At 28.3% G+C, this 20147-nt stretch overlaps 1 protein-coding gene, 1 long non-coding RNA gene and 1 other non-coding gene across 3 annotated transcripts in view; 2 read left to right on the forward strand and 1 right to left on the reverse strand.

Moving 5' to 3' along the window:
• LOC103573025 (ankyrin repeat domain-containing protein 6) overlaps positions 1-20147 on the forward strand; it is an 83546-nt gene that overhangs the window by 56328 nt on the left and 7071 nt on the right. The window contains exon 4 of the mRNA XM_008551876.2: positions 9833-9934. Coding sequence (XP_008550098.1) covers positions 9833-9934 — 102 coding nt within the window. The remainder of the gene's footprint in view (positions 1-9832; positions 9935-20147) is intronic.
• LOC103573016 (uncharacterized) lies at positions 4581-6586 on the reverse strand. Its single transcript, XR_549145.1, has 3 exons — positions 6542-6586; positions 6299-6398; positions 4581-4649 (listed from the first exon to the last, which is right to left on the reverse strand). It is a non-coding gene; the product is annotated as an uncharacterized LOC103573016 (long non-coding RNA).
• Positions 14782-14897, forward strand: Trnal-caa (transfer RNA leucine (anticodon CAA)). Its single transcript has 2 exons — positions 14782-14819; positions 14853-14897. It is a non-coding gene; the product is annotated as a tRNA-Leu (tRNA).

A 20147-nucleotide genomic window follows, 5' to 3' on the forward strand; every position in this document is an offset into this window, starting at 1 on the left:
AATTTTTTTTTGTTATTTTAAATTTTTCGTTTTTTCTAAATTATTTTTTTCGGAATTCTACATTTTGTACGAAACCTGACAGCCCATCAGGTAAATGTTAATTTTTTTTTAACACGGTAATGAAATTTTAGTTTGAAATATTGCCACTAGATGGCTTTGGATCAAAATATTTTCGTACATGCTTCGGTATCAGAATTCAATAAATTTGTAAAAGAATTTAAAATTTATGAAACTTTTTCTCTTTTCCACTATAAATAAATTATTTATTACGTAGATATAAATTTATTTTGTCTCTTCATTTTTATTCGATTTCCGAAGCAAAGAAAATATTTCCCATTGTTCACATTGTTTACTCTCGTTATCGATAGGCTATAGATTATTTTGCATATGCTTAGAGATTGAGGGTGTAAAAATTGTGAATTTATTTCTTCTTCTCAATAAATTTTCGTAAAATTAAAAAATTAAAAAATCAGGTCTGATCAGGTATGTTCATGTCCATCCGGGAAAAAAAATTATATATAAAAAATGGCCCTATATAATAATATATAATTATGTATAACTATATTATATTATATATAATTATTGCTATAAAAACTTTTAAAAAATAAAAAATTCGGGCGTGTGCAGGATTTGAACCGTGGACCTTGCGCTCGTAAGTTTGAGACGCTATCCACTGACCTAAGAGATTTAGTTGATAAGTGAGTTTCGTATGAACTTTAAGTAATAAAAATCTTATACGCGAAGGATTCTTGGTCAACAAAATTTTATATCTATGAGCAGACATGAACTGACATGAACAGCCATGAACAGGCATGATCATGTCTAATTTCAGGCCTGATCATACACGTACAGGCATGATCAGGTCTGATCATTTTTTCCCGGGTTATTTATATGTTATTTCAACGTACGTCGTTTGTTTTGAAAAAGTACACTCCTGTATGTTAAAAGTAACACGTCATAAGTGTAAAAATTCTTGAAAACATAACCTTCAGTTTTAACACACTCATATGTTATTTGCAACACGTGAAGAGTGTTGAATTTGACATACGCTTTTGTGTTACTTGGACACTTCTCAAAAATATGTTTTACATTATTTAATGTAAAGTTAAAATTAATGAAACAACTGTAGATAATTGATTCTTCAGCTGTGAAATATTAAAAATAACGATAATATTAGTAAAAATAAAAGAAAAATAATAATAATAATATCATGTATTGTTCAATATATATACATACAATCATTTATTATTATTTTCTTAAAATGTTCTTAAAATTAATCCAATAAAATTATAAAATGAAATGAATAATAAAAAATGCCAGCCGATCATTACAATAATGTGGTTACATGATGGGTAGCACGTCGTACCCCCCCCCCCCCCAAAAGACACCCGAGGCAATAGTTTTAACTTTTTACTTGAAATTATCCGAGAATTCTTTGGTTTCGGTCGAGATTATTTTTAACACATTTTGTGTGTTGATTTCACAGTAACATATGAAAAGTGTTACTTTCGTATAAAATAACATTTTCGTGCGTAAAAAAATCAATCGATTGTGACAGTTGAAACAAGATAAATATTGTATGTTAAATTAATACACGAAAGTGTTGAAAAATTAACACTCAGAATTTTAACATACGCTTTTTTTACACTTTGACGATTCGTTTTTTACTGTGATATGAAGTAAAAATATCACTTTTGAATAGTTAACTATCAACAGATGCTCATGTTTGATGTTATATTTGTTCAGTAAAAACAAGATTAATATTAATGTGAATAATTTATTTCGTAAATTTTTGGTTTCATTATCGACTTGAACGAATTCTTAAGATAAAAAAAAATTAATTACTTTAATTGAGCTTAATATTTATACAAGTTTTAATTTAAAATTTAAGTTCTGCTAAAAAATCTATCTTATCATTTAATTCTTCTTGACTTTTTATACAAAAAATTTTTTCAGAACATAAAGTGATGAATTTATAATTTTTCCCTTTTATTTGGCCTTTGACGGCTAGATGGCGTAGAATAAAAAATTTTTTCACATACGCAACGGCTCTACCATTTGATAACTTCCCGAAATAAAAACACGGATAAATATAAAACTTTGATAGAATTAATTTTTCATAATTTGGATTTTCTACATTAAAATTAAGAATCGAAAATTTCAAAATTCCGCAACACAATGTTTTGATACAACTTTAAAAAATTCCTGAAAAATTTATTAGTAATGGTTGATAACAAAAGTCTTATAAAAAAACACTCACATGTAATCTTCTATTATCTAATTTTAATCTAGTTTTTGACATAAATCTCATTGAAAAATTCAACTTCTTTTTAATTGAAGTTCAGTTGGATGGATTTAATTTTTTCTATATCACCTCTATTTACTCTAATTACTGATTTAAACCCAAGTGATTCATTTAGTTTAAGATTTCAAACTTTTTTTAACAATACGTGAATTTTAAAATATCTGCATTTCTTTAAATATTACAGTATTTATATTTTTGCAACCTCCCAAGTCTTTTCTCTGAACTCGATATTAATAAAATTTTTAATGACTTGTTATCATTCAATTCCTTCATGATTTTCTACTGCTAATTTTTTTCTGAATATAGAATTACAACTCTACAATTTTTTCTGGTGATTCATTTTTCAGCCGCTAGATGGCGCAAAGCGGAAAATGTTCTCGCTTTTGCGATGGCTTATCTACTTAATAACTTTCCGAAATAAAATCACTGACATATATAAAATTTCACAAAATATTTTTATATAAGATTAATTTTGCAATAGAAATTTATAATCGAACATTTTAAAAATTTGTGATTGAATTTTTGTTGTACGATTTCTAGAAACTAAATTTCAATAAAATTTTTCGATTCATGAATTGAAAAAAAAAGTCTACAAAAATTCCTAAGGATATTTTTTAGCAACATCTGGCTGGGTTAAACTTGAAAATTCAATTGTTTTAATCATTTCTCTGGTTTCCAACATCTTCTATTTTATTGGTTAATTAAGTTCTCGAAACTTTTCATTCAAATTATAGATTTTTACGGGGTTATAACAATAGTTTTATCAGCGACCTTGAAAACAACGGGAAGTTTTGGGGCTGGCCAGGGTCAGTCGATACATAGATTTTTTTTTACTGTTGATCTTTAGTCAAATAGACATTAGGGAAAGTAGGGAAAAATAAAAATACAAAAATTTTCATAACGACATAAAACATCCCTTTTAATTGAGCGGCAAATTTGAATAACAGACATGAGAACTGAGCAAATGATGAAACTCACAATAAGATGTAAATAAAAAAAAATTAATATTCAACATCTTATTGTAATCAGAATATTCACAGACTTTTTTATTTGTTCAAACTGATTACTTATGTTTATTCTTATCAACGCATGTCAAAAAAAATAACGAAAAAATTTTCTCAAATTTATATTATTATTATCATCATCATTTTTTTTTTATTAATGTATATTTATCCTTGTATAGGGTAATACTGATAACAATAAAAAGATAAATATTATTTAATAATATATTTAATGTAAAAATAATATAATTTAATGTGAAAATTTACTGATTTTTTTAAAGGAAAATTTGGAAATTCTAATAAAAAAATAAAATTTACAATTTTCGCGGTTTTATTTTTGGGTTGACTTTCATCTTCGATACTACGAATCGCTTTTCCGTAACATTTTTCTTCTTCTGAACGTTGGAAAATAATATTGACAATAGTAATGAGTGATTTTTGTGCACTAAAAAAGTACATTTCTTTTTACTTACGCTTTCGCCGATGTTACGACAAGCTTCTGTTGCAACCAAAGAAAATATTGTGATTATGACGAAGATAAGACAGATTCTTGAAATTTTAGACTATTTGAGCAAGAAAATTCATTATTAACGATAGTCTTATGTTATGTTCGTTATTCTGGCAAAAATTATCATTTTAAGTAAAAAGTCGAGGAGATCATTTTTGTAGGAAATTTAATTTACTATAAAATTCCTCATTGTCAATCTTCACGTTTCTCCGACAGATCAGCCAAAATTTCGATTTACGGGTTTAAATATTTTTGCACTATAAGAGTTAAGTTGATTTAACTTTGCATAAGACTCACATGAGATCCTTGTAAGAATATTACATTAGATTTATGTTAGAATTTTACACGAGAGTAAGAATCTTACAAAATTGCTTTAAGAGTCTTTCATCAAATTTCTGTCAGAATTATAAAAATCTTCCATATGATTTCTGTAAGACTTTTATTTGAGATTTCTGTGAGAATATTATCAAATTCCTGTAAGAGTCTTACAAAATTTCTGTAAGACTCATATGAGATCTTTATAAAAATTCTATATGGCATTTCTGTTAAAATCGTATATAAAATTTTCGTAAAAATTATACAAGATTTATGTAAGGCACGTTATTATACTATTTGATTTATACAACTGTTTATTTTTAAACAACCGAGTGAATAATAATATGACATATATGATTTCAGATAAAAATATTGTTATTTTTATAATTATTTAAATTACATAATTTTGAAATTTCATAATTATTTAATGAATTATCTAAAATAATATAGCGCATCTTGTAGCACCTCCACGGATAGTACTGCAAAGGGCTGGACCACAACATTGGTCACTGTCATTACACTAAACAATAATAACAATAATGATCCCGGGTCGAAAAATTTGATCTGTTTTTAATCAACTAAAAATTTTAAGTTATTTTTATTCAATTTTATTTTTTATTTACATTTAATTAATATGTGAATTATAATCTAGTTTTGCCCTTACTATTCCTGATTTAGACTATTTTCAGACTTATTTTCAATAATTTTTAGTCTGTTTTTATTCTTATCTAGATCAAAATCAGACTTTTTCTGTCAATTATTTTTAGTCTGTTTTTATTGTAATCTAAATCAAAATCCGACTTCTTCTGTTTATCATTTTTAGTCTGATTTTAATCTATATTCGATCAAAAACAGATTAAAAATTTTTTTTATAATGATAATGATAAATAATAAAAACAAAAAATTAATGAGAGTTCGATATTTTTTTATACACTGATATAAAATGATATTTATTTAATAAATAAATTAGCCTCAATTAACATATAGACATTACTTAAAAAAAATTTAACTTCATCCTCCTTCTTTTCTTTTGATAGTGCATCCTAGTAACTGAGACTTTCTTTGAACATACATTCTGAGAAAAATCAACTATTTTCCTCTGGCTTCTTCTACCTACAACTCATTTAGTTCCTTATCATCATCTGTTAGATATTTTTATAAATACAGAAATTTATTATTATAAGTTTATATTCAAAATGAAAGAAAGAATCTTAATTTAAAGAATAATTGGTGAAAAACCTTACCATTAAAAAATGAATTATTCTAAGAAACTCAAAGATTGTGTGACACTGAGTAATCTTAATTTAAAAAAATAAAATTACGTGATAAAATTTTTTTCCAATTCTTTGCTTCATTAAAAGCGTTATATAAAAGCAATAAATTTGAATTCAAAAAATAATTTAAAAAAAAAAATTAATGTTTCCATTTATGAACAAAATTAGTTACCACATGATTTATTAAAAATAACAAGAATGAATAAAGTTCAATTAAACTTACTGCTCATGGAAAGTGATTCGCGAACATCTAGATATAAAGGATTATTTAAATTTTCTTGATATTTAAAACGTGCTGTTGCTATTTCGTATTACAATGTTACAGAGGAATATTTTGATACGGTTTTTAATGTCAGAATATTTTTCGACTTTATTCAGTGAATTGAAGAAATTTTTGTTGAGATTTTAACGGCAATTTTACTACTTTCGTTAAATATTATTAATATTCTATCAAGACAACTAAAAAATATAGCTGTCAGATAATCATTAACTACCGGCATTTTTAAACAAAAGACACCAAGTAAATAGTAAACAAAAAAAAATCCATTCTAGATCTTAGAATACTTTTTATAAATTTTTTCTAGACATAAATGAAATTATTATGTCCACGATTTAATCTAGTTTTGTCCTTGCACTATTTCAGAATCAAAATTTTTCTAAGTTCCAGAATTAATCTAGTTTTGTCCTTCTGGATCGCAATTGTTTTTTAAAACAGCAGATCAAAAACAGCTTAAAATTTTTATAAAAGATCAAAAACAGATCAACTAATTCAAATACAGACCAATTAGTCTAAATGCAGTGCAGTTAGACTAAAATCAGACCAAATATTTCGACCCGGGATAATAATAAAAATGAGTTATTATTAGGGGTTTGAATTATAAAATTTATTACGTACAAGTCCTCCTGGCATTGTGCAAGCTCTTACTGCAACTGCAGCAAATATTGCGATTACGACGACTATCAAAAAAATTCTCGACATCTTAGATGATTTTGAGCTAGAAAATAAATATAGATATATATTTATTCGGTAACGAGAATTTAATTTCGTACAAAGTTATTTTTTATAATTTTTCTCGAATTTTTTCTATAATTTATTTACAATTTATATAAAGAAAAATCAATAAAACCAAGGACTTACTCAGTTATGTTATCTCACTTACAAGTTTATGCAACTCGAATTGCTGTGATTAAATTATCATCGTGCCCCGATCATTTATATAGTTTTTAATTCATCTAATCATTCAAACTGACGACACATGATTTGTTTATCTACAGTCCAATAAAAAATAAAAGATTTAATAAATAAATAAATAAACACTCTAGAATTATTTCTCGTATTTGGAATAACAGCATTTCGGTGAATAAAAAACATTGAATTATTTTCTCAGTTGAGTATCAGTTATGTTTTTTACGGGAAAAAAAAAAATTTCGATACCACAAAGGTAAAAAAAAATTATTATAATCGTTGGAAATTTAGGTATGGTATTCGTGAATGGAACAAATTAATTTATTAAGCGAATGAAAATTATTTCTTTTTCATTAAAATACGCGCTCCAGGGTATGCCTTCACTCGTAAGAGATTTAGTTTAGATTAACTTATTCTTTTAATATTATTTAGCATTGAGGTCTAACAACCTCTTTTCTTTTTGTATAACAAAGATGTCTAAGTTCAATATATACATCTACATAAGTGAGTATAAATGTAGAGAAACAAATTGCCTTGCATTTACTTGGGACATGGGCCTCAATTTTTTGTCGACCCAAGTACTTAGGGTCATAAAATTTGATCCATACTAGCTTTCTTTTCCTCAAGTAAACATATACATATTTTCAAGTCGACTTAAATATTATATTTATTACGACTTCAATGTAACGCTGTTCGAAATAATATTTCGAACAGAATATTTAGTAAACAGAAATATTAAATAAAATGTATATCGGAATAAAGATTGATTTTTGTACAGAGAATTCAACAACAAAGATTTAAAATTTTCAAAAGAAAATTTCGTACTTGAAATATTTCATTAAAAAGTTATTTGTGTAATCATAACAAATTACTATTTATAGAAGAACAAATCAAATAAGATTCTTTAATAACTTCTTGAGGTTCCGTCGCTAGATGGCGCTGGCACTTAAAAATTCTCACATGTTCGGCAGTTATCCGCGTTAATAAATTCTTGGGAGCGGAAAAATTTTATCACGTACTTATTAGACTTTTACAGTATTCCAAGTTCTTAATTTGTTGAACAAAAAATATCTTTCACGATTTGAAAAAATTTTTTATCGCTGACGCATGAAAATGAACATTTGGGAATTTAATTTCAATTACATTTGTCATGTGATATAATGATAGCTACAGTTTTGGTGATAATGATTATTATACTCATTGAACACCCGACTCCGAGAGACTTGAATTTTTCATTTCGGAAGATAGTAGAATAAAATTTCCAGCGAGCCTTTCTCAACTAGCCCCAAATGAGGCAACAAAGTAAAAGTTAAGATGTAAAAAAATGATAAAAGTTAAAAATAAATAACCATATATAATCGAAACCAGATGATTATTGATAATCACGCAATGTGTTTTCCTCCCGTAACCCTTTCTTTTCACCAGTGCAGCCAGATCGTAAATATTTTTGTCCCCTCTCGTGGTAAAATAGCATGAAGTGTAATGCTAGGAGGGAGTAAAAATATCGCACGATTTGGCTGCACCTTACCATTTAAACTTTTTTTGTAAGTTGCTTAGTTTTCGAGATATTCCGATTACAATACTTACCCCAAAGATTAACCAGCCCCTTCCTATCCTTTAACTACAAAAATTTTTATGACCAGTCTTATCATATCTCTACTAAATGAGCGGCAAATTTAAATAAAAGACATAAGTACTGAGAAAATAAATAAACTCCCAATTAGATGTAATTAAAAAGAATTAATATTCAATTTCTTATCGCAATCAGAATACTCACAGACTTTTTTATTTATTTAATTACTTAAACTGATTACTTATATTTATTCTTTTTATCAGCGCACACCAAAAAAAAAATGAAGAACTTTTTCTTCAATTTATATTGTTATTACTATCATCATTTTTTTTTCTAATGATATATTTTTATCCTTGTATAGGATAATCCTGGTAAAAATAAAAAAGGAAATATAATTATATTTCACCGTCTCGTCCTTTAGATCATTACGTTTTTCTGTGTGGTGTGAGTACAACCAAAAATTTTTTCTCTTGCAAAAAAAAAAAAAAAAGGAAAGTGCATAGCAGAAACGTGCGTGAAAGACATCGGGGGCGATCAAGAACTCAAAGACGCTCAAGGAGTAGATCGAGATATGATCACTTATTGAAACAACTAAATAATTTAACACGTGAGGTTAGAGACCAAGCAAGGCGTCGCTACAAAAAGAGAACCAGGTGTTCATCGAATAGCTCTGCTTCTAGCAGAAGTGAAAAACGCTCCAGGTATTCGAGAAGTTCATCTTATTACAGTAATAGTTACGATGGTGGTTTATATGAGTCCGCTCATCAGAACGAGGCATCCTATCATAATCGGAAAAAATCTAAGCGTCGTTATCGCGGCAACGGAAGAGAAAAAGATGCTCGTCCGTTGTCCGGAGAAAATAGGACTCAGATTCCGGAAGGAAATGACAAAGATGCACCACCAGGTAATAATGAAAACACCAGTGTAGTAGATTGTGACAAGAATACACAACACACTACAGGCAATCAAGATGGTGACAAAGACGCACCATCTTCGATTACAAAAGATGGTGACAAAGAAGCACCAGCTTCGACCTCAAAGGATGGCGTGACAGGGGTTGTTAAGAAAAAGTTATCATTTTCTATCATCTTCATATCCTAATCTATATAGATCGATATCTTAGAATTGATTGATTCTAGATCAATAAGTTTTTAAACAAAAGTTGTAGCCAAAAGTCCACTCTTCAAAATAAGCTGGATCTTATTCCTTAACTTCAATTACTTTGGATGTTATAAATTTCTAAAATATAAATGAAATGTCGTAAAACAAAATGTGGACATCTTGTTTTAATTTACCCATTTAATTGCAAACTAACGTCCCGGATAATGATGTCAGTACAATTGTTACTCGTAAGTACCATTTAAGGACACGTGTAAGTATGAATAAGGATAAGAATACGAATAAGTAAAAAAAAAATATGTGAAATAAATAAGAGATAAAAGGGAATAGATCGTAAATGTCTTGCTTAAGTGTATTTTCTTTTAAAACCCACAAATAATCCTTACTTTATTCTATTTATTTAGACCTGTTTATCAATCTGAGAGTCTGTATGAGCCAATTAATAGTTAACTAAATAAATACCTTCAATAAGACCTAATTAAGTAGGAGAAGTTGCTTTCAATGCCCTTCCAATCTAAGTAATTTAATGATTTTATTTATTTTTGTTACAGACCGGAGTCACTCCGTTGCAAAAAGCCGCTGCCGAGGGACATCTTGAAGTCGTTGAGCTTTTGCTGAAACATGGAGCTGACGTTTCGAGGCAGGATAATGTTGTAAGTTTTTGTTTTTCTCATTTGTATGGAATTTACTATTTTTGAGGTCTGTGCTTTTGAGATTGAGTGCAAGAATTCGATCAACGAGGTAGTTAAATTGAAGCTCAAGGTCTAAATTTTGATATAAGATCAAGTAATAGTCTTAAATTTGATTAGTTTCTGAGTTATAAATTTTCAAAGTTCACAAAACCAATTTTTACCAAAACTAAATTTCTTTCATCAGATCATTCGAACTCTATAGGTAACCGATTCCAGACTCTCATAGCACTAAATATCATAAGCGACTTATACTTAGCTGTTCTAAATAAGGTAACTCAAGGAAATCGTGACATATATCCCCCTGCGACCCCTCGGCTCCATTTAACGTAGCTCATCGCTAAATAGCGGCTTTCGAAGCAAAAGGAAAGCTTTATAAATTAAACTATTGAACAGACTAGAAAGAATTCACGCTCAACACTAAATGTTAGTCACCTCAGGTCCGCATAATACCCCGTGACATTCATACTAAGATATTTTAAATAAGGTACCGGTGGGTAATAAGGCCTAGCTAAGGGAGATTTTGAATAGAATCGAAAATATTGCATTTAATTATCGAAATGCATCATTGATCTTTATTTCAATATATTAGCTGTAAAATATAATGAAGTAATGGTGATTTTTGCCATAAACAAACAAAAAATTATTCTTTTACAAAAACCATACTAATAGACCTTATTTTACTACAATAAGGTAATAAGACCTACAGCTCACCCAAACTGGAATAGTTTAACTATACTTAATAACATTGGTATTAGAGATGAATCATCACTTAAATTTAGCAACGATACTTTTTAAGAGTCAGAAGACTAGATTATTTTTTATTATTTCTTCTGCGCTACGACAGCATATGACGAATAATGAAATATAGAAGACAGGGAACGTAGGATCGGGACTCTATAAATTTGCCGTAACATCTCTATGTAAAACCCTGCTACTAGAGTAACCATTAATGGAGGCGGTTATTTTAAATATAATTTCTGTCACTTAGGCCTTATTACCCGACAGGCCTTATTACCCGTAGGTTCCTTATATAGCGTACACAAGCATTTAGTTTACGCTGCAGCCTTATCTGCCACTGACCCGAGATACCTGTAAACACAGCAGCATCATACAATCAAAAATGGAAAAAACTAGTGTAGCAACCAACTTCTTCTTAACTTTTATACTGAACACATCACCATTCATCTTTAATTGAGACAGAACTCTCATACTGTCTTTACAAACTTCAGTAGTTTTCAGCTACCATGACAAAGTATTATTAATTGTAAGAATAACCCCTAAATATTTAACTGACTTGCAATAGTTTATGGTACGATTTCAAACACCATTCTAATATTACTTTAATCTCTTCATTTAAACACATTTATAATGCTTACAATATCATTAAGCTTATAATACCTCAATTTTTGCTAAAACTTAATTTATTTTACTAAATCATTCTATCTATATAGAGCAGTATCTCCGAAACCATTGATCCTAGATCAATATTTTTTTTATAAAATCTATTGCTAAAAGTCTGCTCTTTAAAATGAACCTAACTCCATTTCTTAACCACTATCCATTTCAAAGTAATAAATTATCAAATAAAAAAAAAATTTTATCGATAAAATTTCTTGATTTCCTTCTTAAAAAAAAAAGTATCAACTGTAATTATAGAATGAGGTAAAAGTGGTAATGCTCAGGTACACGTAACATGAAAACGTCACATCGCGTGTTGTATAAAATAAATATAGCAAGTATGTATATGTATGATGTATACATATATATAATATAAAATTACATTTAACCACTTGTTTTTATGATAATTTTTTATTATATTTCAAGTTTTCTCAGCATCCTAGCCTGTAGTAAACTCTACAGTAAATTTGAGCTGTTGAAGGTGCGATTTCCAAGCGAGACACCCGTCGTCGCATTTATTTATCGCTACAACACACGTAATATAAATTACATTCGCCGGTGGTCATTTGTGTTTTAAATATTTATTATTTTATGATTTATTTTCTCAGAGGTGGCCACTATATCAATAAAACAATTTAATTATATTGTCATTTATTTTAATAATTATTAAAGATTCAATTTCAATGTCTATGGACTTGCTATTTACTTTTTTTTTTACTTAATTTATTGAACAACAACTAAACATGATGTCAAAATCCGGTTATGATTCTATAAAAGATTGGAACATTGTTTACCATTTTCATTTTTTATCAGATCGATTTCGATCATTAGTTTTTGGGTTATCATCATTTGAAGATGAAGCTTTTTTGGGAAAAAATCCTCTTAATCAAAACTTTGGCTCTTTAAAAATTAATAACTTCTGACGGAATTAAGATCAACGAATGGCATGATGCACATTTCAAAGCTTAGGGCAGTGGCTTTAAATTCATTAATGAGTTTATAAGGTTTTGAACGTAAGCTTTTGAGATATCGAGCCAAAAATGAGGGATTGCAGTGAAAACCTTGCTCAGTGTTCATCTTAAAAAATTCATAATCTCTCAAGTAATCAAAATTAACCCATAACGGCCACACCTCATCCAGGTCACATAACGGCCACATGGGGTAACTTCCTTTTTTTTAAAGTTTTTTGCTGGTGTTTGTTTTAAAACTTAAACTTAGAGCTTTAGTTCCATTACCACGATAATAAGGTTCTGATTATTAGTTTCCGAGTTATTGGCCCTTTATAGAGGCGAAGGTAACGTGGCTTCTTACCGCTTTCTGAAGGAGCCCAGGGACCAATACAGGAAATTAAGAGCTTGAGGAAACCTTCTAAGCTCCACCCTGACTAGAGTCTCGCTATTTTGTAAAATAACGAGGGTGTGGGCTCAAGGGTTTGGACTTACGATGGTCGAGCTGATGGGCGTGTTGAGACACGCCTCCAGGAAATGCCAACCCCTAGTCAGCCAATCGATTGTACGTGCAGACTAGGGTTGTCTAGGTAGACAATAATGAACTCCAGTGTGAGCACTGTCCATCTCACATGGAGAAGACATCGGCTTCCGGAGGACTGGTCTCTAAAATCATTGGCTTTGCTAAAATGACCAGTTCCCTCTGGACAAATAGTTCCCAAGGATGTAGTCAAGAATCTATAGAATCCTGCCACGTTCATGTAGAACTTGATATCACGTAATATCGGCCAACCACATCCAACTAATCCAAGGTCAACCCGAGCCAATGGGCAAGTTTATTTAATATATGCTTCGTCATCTCATTAGCGACGTGACAAACTCGCTGGAAAATGGACATCGCTGATCAATTGATCGTATGTACAGATAGGGACCGTCATCTGAGTAGAAAAAAAACTAGCATAAGTTTCCCAGTATGGGCAAGATATCGGCTCTGTACGAAAATGACATTGAATGTGCGAGCTCTAAAAAGCTAGCTTTGCTTCATTAACTGACTTATAAGCTATAGCTATCCCTCAACTACATTTTATGCCTTCTTGGTATCAACAGATGATAATTAGCATAATGGAAACTCTAATCCAGAGTGTTGGCTCGAGTAGTCTCTATTCGTGTGATCTACAGTTCGTAGACAATCGAGCTGTCATTGATAACTTCCATTATGTCTTATTTATCAAATTATAAACTCGTAATGTTGGAGGTTTTGGTTTTGGTTCGAAAGTTTTGGGATCGATGCCGGCATTTTCGGTCAGTTTTTGACCCCTTAGCGCTACGGATGTTGGATGCTTACCATCTGAGTTCGTGAATTCTATTTTTTCAACCAGACTTTTTCTGTTCCATGGCATCATCTCCAATAAAATTAGTCAATTGTAATCCGGATTTAGATTTCAAAGGCCAGAAATGGATGCTGAATTATTTTTGAGCGGGAATTTTTTACAATTAGTGATTGCTTAGCCTAAGCTTCTACTTTTTTGCTTTTATGTGAAGACTAAAGTTAATTCGTAGACTTGCTTTTGAATCTATATTGCATTTCGTTGAGTTTTAGTAGTGATTTACGGTGTGGTGCCTTCTGGCTCACTCTAAAGTAGCTTTGAAAATGCTCAGTTGGTTTTTTTGGTGATCATCGGTTACAATGATAAGGGAATAATCTTGAAAAGAAGGCGTCTAACTGTTTTACAGCGAAAAGTTGAATTTTTTGATAAAATCTAGTTGTCTTTGAAAATTCATAACTTTCAAGCTAATCAAGATTAAGAAATCTTTATGCACTCATTTTGAAGCTTAGACTATAAGCTTTGATTTTACTTTGATAATCATAGACCTCCGATACGAAGTTTTCGAGATAAAAAATTCTAAACACAATTTTTAAATCCAGTATTGGAATAATTAGAATTTCTTGTCCCCAATCTTTGAAATTTAATAACTTCTAAACTAATTAAGATTAAGAAACCTGATTGCGCTCATTTTAAAGCTTAAGTCTTAAGCTTCAATTTTATTCGTATAATCATAGGGTTCCGATCATAAATTTACGAAATATCGAATTTTTAAGACAGATAACTTTCTATAAAAAAAATTAAATTACGCTTTTTCCAAGTTTCAAAATTCATAACTTCTGAACTAATTAACACTTGAAGTTTTACTTGCGCTTAATTTGAAGCTTAGGTCTTCAGCTTTAATTGAACCCACATATTTATAGGGTTCTGATGGATAGCTTCTGAGATATCGTGAGGGAAAGGCAAACACATTTGTTTGTTTTTATTAAATTTAGTAGTAAAAGAACGTTTTTATTAATTTCTGACTATCTTAACACTAATTACTGCATAAGTCAATGAATTTATCGTGTTCTGATCGATAAAAAAATGATAAAAGCTGCCTATGTTCATATATGTTATTACAAGTCTGGAAAAATATGTCAGGATGGCCGAGCGGTCTAAGGCGCCAGACTCAAGGTTAATACCTTGTCCGTATAACGGATTTGAGGCTTCTGGTCCTCTATGAGGGCGTGGGTTCAAATCCCACTTCTGACAAAATTTTTTTTTCCGCTCAATTTAATTTTTTTAATTTAACAATGCAAAATTGTTAAAATTTTTTTTTTTTTTTCTTAATTTTGTCTATTTTAAACTTCTATTTCTCAAAAGTTAGTTATGGAAAATAGATCAAAGTGTTGTAAAAATTATAGTCAAAAATCCGATCTTTACCCTATAGCATTCCTTGTAGTATCGATAAGTTTAAAAGTTAGGTTTTTTTTAATAGATTTAAAATTTAAAAAAAAAACAATACGGATTTACTTTATTAGACTGAAATTAAATTATCAATATATTTTAAACTTAATCGTAAAATTATAATCATGCACGGAAAAAACAGAATATTAAAAATTAATAAATAATAGTAAAAAGTGGAATCTGTTATTAATAATTAGTACTTTTATGTGCTTAATGCAAAGTACTTTACTAATTTTTTTAGATTCCTAAAAACTACTATCTAAGTCGTAATGGCCCAAGATTACTCGATTTAGAGTAATTTTTAGAATAAATAACATGGGAATATTCATACGAAAATCCTTTCCGTGTAGTGAAAGTTTATTAATTTATGGCATAATCTGTTGAAAAGTAATGATGGGTAAAATTAAGAATTGCTATCTTAGATACTGATTTTTCCAGCCGAAAATTCCAAAATTTACTAACTTTTATTTTATAAATTCGATATCACTGATCAATTATTTGCTTAAAATATCATTTGTTCATCATTATAAATTAATTTACAATATTCATAAATCGAATAAGTGATAAATAATAAAATGAAAAATTGGTATACTAGATACTGAATTTTTGCTCATAAAAATACCCGAAAATTTCTAACTCTTATTTTATAAATTCTATCTCATTGAATAATAATTAATATAAAATGTTATTTATTCGTTATTATAAATTAGTTTATTATATACATATATCGAATTAGTGATAAATAATAAAATGAAAAATTCGTATACGAGATCTTTATATATTAATATGTACGTTTACTAATTTTTCGGTTCCTCATTTTTTAAATTTTTCTGTTTATTTGAATAGAAATAACTGTAGATAATAATTTATCGATTCTTTTTCATATTAATTTTAATATACGAAATTACAAATTTTGCTCTTCTGTGTATCAAATTTTAATATAAATAATAGCCGTTTTGTAATATGTATGATGATCCTGGTTTTATATTAGTATCGAATATACTAATTTTAAGTCGGAAATAAACTACAAACTATTAAAATTTTGAACATCATTTCTTTCCGTGAACAAATCTACAATTAAAAATGTGATCAACCTTAGCTTAATCTTGATAATTTTTAAAGTTATGAATTTTTGAATTTGAAAAAAAAAAAAAAAAAAATTTTTTGTCAGAACTCACTATTTTTCTGTAGATCAGCCTATCTATACAGACCATAATATAACAATCTATTGATCCTAGATCTATTTGTTCAAAACAAAAAATGTAGCCAAAAATCCACTCTTCGAAATAATCTCAACCCCATCCCTTAATTTTCAATATTTCTACCCTTACACAATTTTGAAAATATAAAATATAAAAAATCCCAACTACTTAGCATCCATAACCATATTTTTATACCTGAGAAATATATAAATATAAATACATAAATAATCAGCTAAGTCGTAAGTGTAGGCGTAGGAAATAATTCCAGTGTCACTTCCACATATTTAAGATTAAATTACCCATCTCTCGACTTCTTTCTCTTTTGCAATCTCACCAGCGATTTATATTTTTTTTTTTTTTTTTTTTTATTTTATATTTCTTGTTTAATTTTAATTTTTATTTTATCCTTCACACATTCTGACATTTTTATTAACATACTATTTTATCTCATTATAATAAAACATATATATATATATATATGTATATATATATATATATATATATATATATATATATATATATATATATATATATATATTTTTTAAATATCTAGATTAACTTGATTTTAAATCCTCATAAAAATAAATAACCAACAAAATTTTTTTTTTTCTCCATAATTTTAATGAGATTTTAATCGGACTTTTTTTTACTCTATATAATTATGATACTACTTACGTACATACTCTCCAATGGACTCGTTATAAAACCATTAGCTTGTTTTTTTCGTCAATAATAATAATAATAATAATAAGAGACGACGACACATTAAATTCTAATGTAGACAGAACGAGATCTGTTGTAAAATAATAAATGAAAAAAAAAATAATAAAAAAAAAAAAATGCACATGCTGATTATTAAATCCTGTACATATGCATTTTTTTATTTTTTGTTTTATTTTAATATTTTATTTATTTATTTTAAAATTATTAAAATTTTCGATCGTCTGCTGCTGTGACATTTCGCACTCCTCGAGATCTTGGGATAGACTAAATTCTATTGTGACAACGGACGACTAAAAACTTAAGGTTTATTTCATATGAGACGTGAGACAGTTAGAGGGCTTCCTAGAAAAATTTACTTCAGTTACAAAGTAAAGGAGAAAGGGCAAAGAAGGGGGGGAGGGGTAGTAGTAGAGAGAATGTGTTTGTTTACATCGAGTATTTTTTTTTATCGTTTATGGGGTTCAAATTTCATATGTTTTGAGAATTATATATATATATATATATATATATATATATATATATATATATAATGAAAACGAAGTAAATTTATTTTAAAATTAAATTTGTAGAAAAACTAAAGACTTAAGAAAAAAAAACTTGAAACAAAAATTGTAGGGAATTAAATTTTCTGCAAAAAAGATTATAAGACTTATTGACGTATCTCTGATAGTTTTAAAACCATGGCGAAAATTGATGAAAATTCCATTAAATAAAATTGATCCTGGTCAGCAGACAATTAGTAATTTTTGAATTTTTTTCTAAACAAATAAATTCCAAAAAAAAAAAAAACTAAAAATATGCACTTGTAGAGAGTTTAAAAAACTACAGGTGCAATTTTTTCAAATATTTTTTTTTTTAATAATTTATTGCGTAAAAAAAATCCTAAAATATTAGACGTCGGCTAACTTCAGTATCATAAATAAAAAATAATATTTTTAAATTTATTTAATGACTTAAAAGCTACGATTACGGGACAAATATCAGACTTATGGAAAAATGTAATGAGACCTTTTTTGTAGAAAATTTAAAGAGCTATAAAATTGATTTTATACATTTTTTTGTATATTTGATAGTTTAGCTGGAATTTATATTTTTTCTTCATAGCTTTTGCATGCTAATTTACAAGTTCGGATTGGGGAAAATTTATTAAAAAAAAAAATTTAATTGACTTCAATACAAATGTTTATATATATATATATATATAAGCCCTAATTAACACATTTGTTAAATGGGTTCATATGAAGGATTTTTAGAAATTTTTTCCGAATATGAAATTAGTCTACAATTTGTAGTTTTTTTTAAAGCAAAAACCATACCTAATGTCCAACTAAAAGTTAACATTTATAAGTTTTTAAAAGACTACTTTATGGTAACAATTTGTCAACTTTTTGTTGACAAATAGAAATTATTTTTTTGATACCAAAAAAGTAACAAGTTGACAACTTTTTCATACATGGATCAAAATGGCATCTTTATGTTTACAATTTAAATATTTTTATGTTGACTTAATGCTAGCAAATTGTTAAATTTTTGAGAGCTTGTGAATAGGAAAAATGGTAGTGGTGAAATTTAAAAAATATATAGTCAAAAGTTATTTTGAGGCATTTATTATTTTTTTGAACGCACTTTGATGTAAAACGACATGTTAAACACGCGGATGACAACATTAAAAAAATTGCAGCGTAATTAATCATCAAAAAGGTAATAGAATGGCCCTGATAGCACAGTTTGCTCAGCAAAAGTTTACTTACTAAAGTTTCGTTGAATTTTTCGTCAAATCTCCGTCAATTTCGGAATTTTCCGTTTTTGACGACAATTTGTATGCAATCTGATGTTAATTTATTGCCCAAATCATGATACTAATTCACTTCAAAAGTTGACTAGAAAAAAGTTGTCATCAATTTTCACACAAATTTTAACTTCAATTTATGGTTAATTTTACTTAAAAAATTGTAAAGTATTTTTTTACCATCAAATTGTAAACAATTTTATGCACAAATTTGTTTTCTTTCTGAAAATAGTAAGAATGAACAGTATCGACTTTTTTTTCGTAAAAAATTACCTTTATATTGAAGAAAAATTAACTGAAAATTTTTGTTTTTAACTTTTGCTGTCAAATTGACTGCAAAGTCGGGCAGTAAATTTCAGGTAATGTCAACAGCAAATTACCGTTAATTTAAAGCTAAAGTGGCTATTAGGGTTGTCTGTAACTTGAATTTAATTTGACGTCAAATATTACTGTCAGATAATGACGTTAAGTTGATTGAAAGTTTCTTTTTAAATTGACGGTAAAATCTTCTGTCAAATTACATTCAGATGATGGCCGCAGACTTACATCAACTTGCACGCAATTCAGGAGAGGCTTGCTAGAAAAAAGTTATCGTTAAATTGAGGAAAAATAAACTGCAAATTTTTATTTTCAACTTTTACTGTGAAATTGTCAGCAAATTCGGACAACAAATTTCGGTAATTTCAATTGCCAAATTATTGTCAATTTCAAGCTAATGTCCCTAATAGTCATTTTAACTTGAAATTGACGGTAATTTGCTGCCAGAATTTGCCGTCAATTTGACAACAAAAGTTGAAAATAAAAATTTGCGTGAAAATAAAATTGTTCATTCTTACTATTTTCAGAAAGAAAACAAATTTGTACATAAAATTGTCTACAATTTGACGGTAAAAAAATACTTAACAATTTTTTAAGTAAAATTAACCATAAATTGAAGTTAAAATTTGTCTGAAAATTGACGACAACTTTTTTCTAGTCAACTTTTGAAGTGAATTTGTATCCTGATTCAGGCAATAAATTCACGTCAGATTGCATACAAATTGTCGTCAAAAACAGAAAAGTCCGAAATTGACGGATGTTCGACGAAAATTCAAGGAAACTTTTGTACGTAAATTTTTGCTAAAGCACCCTGTGCTATCAAGTTAACAAAAAGCGAGTCTGGCCACTAGAACGTAGTGGCGCCACAGATCCTTATTTAAGCGCGTTCTCGTTCAAATCTTACCCTTAAGTCTATTTCGGGGTCTTTCAGAGCCCTACTGTCTGATTAGGATTAAACATTTTTTCAATATCATTCTAGAATCTCATTTCGAAAAATAAAAAAAAAAATAATCCAATTACTCC

This window comes from Microplitis demolitor, chromosome 10 (genome assembly GCF_026212275.2).
Source record: "Microplitis demolitor isolate Queensland-Clemson2020A chromosome 10, iyMicDemo2.1a, whole genome shotgun sequence".
Lineage (NCBI taxonomy): Eukaryota > Metazoa > Arthropoda > Insecta > Hymenoptera > Braconidae > Microplitis > Microplitis demolitor.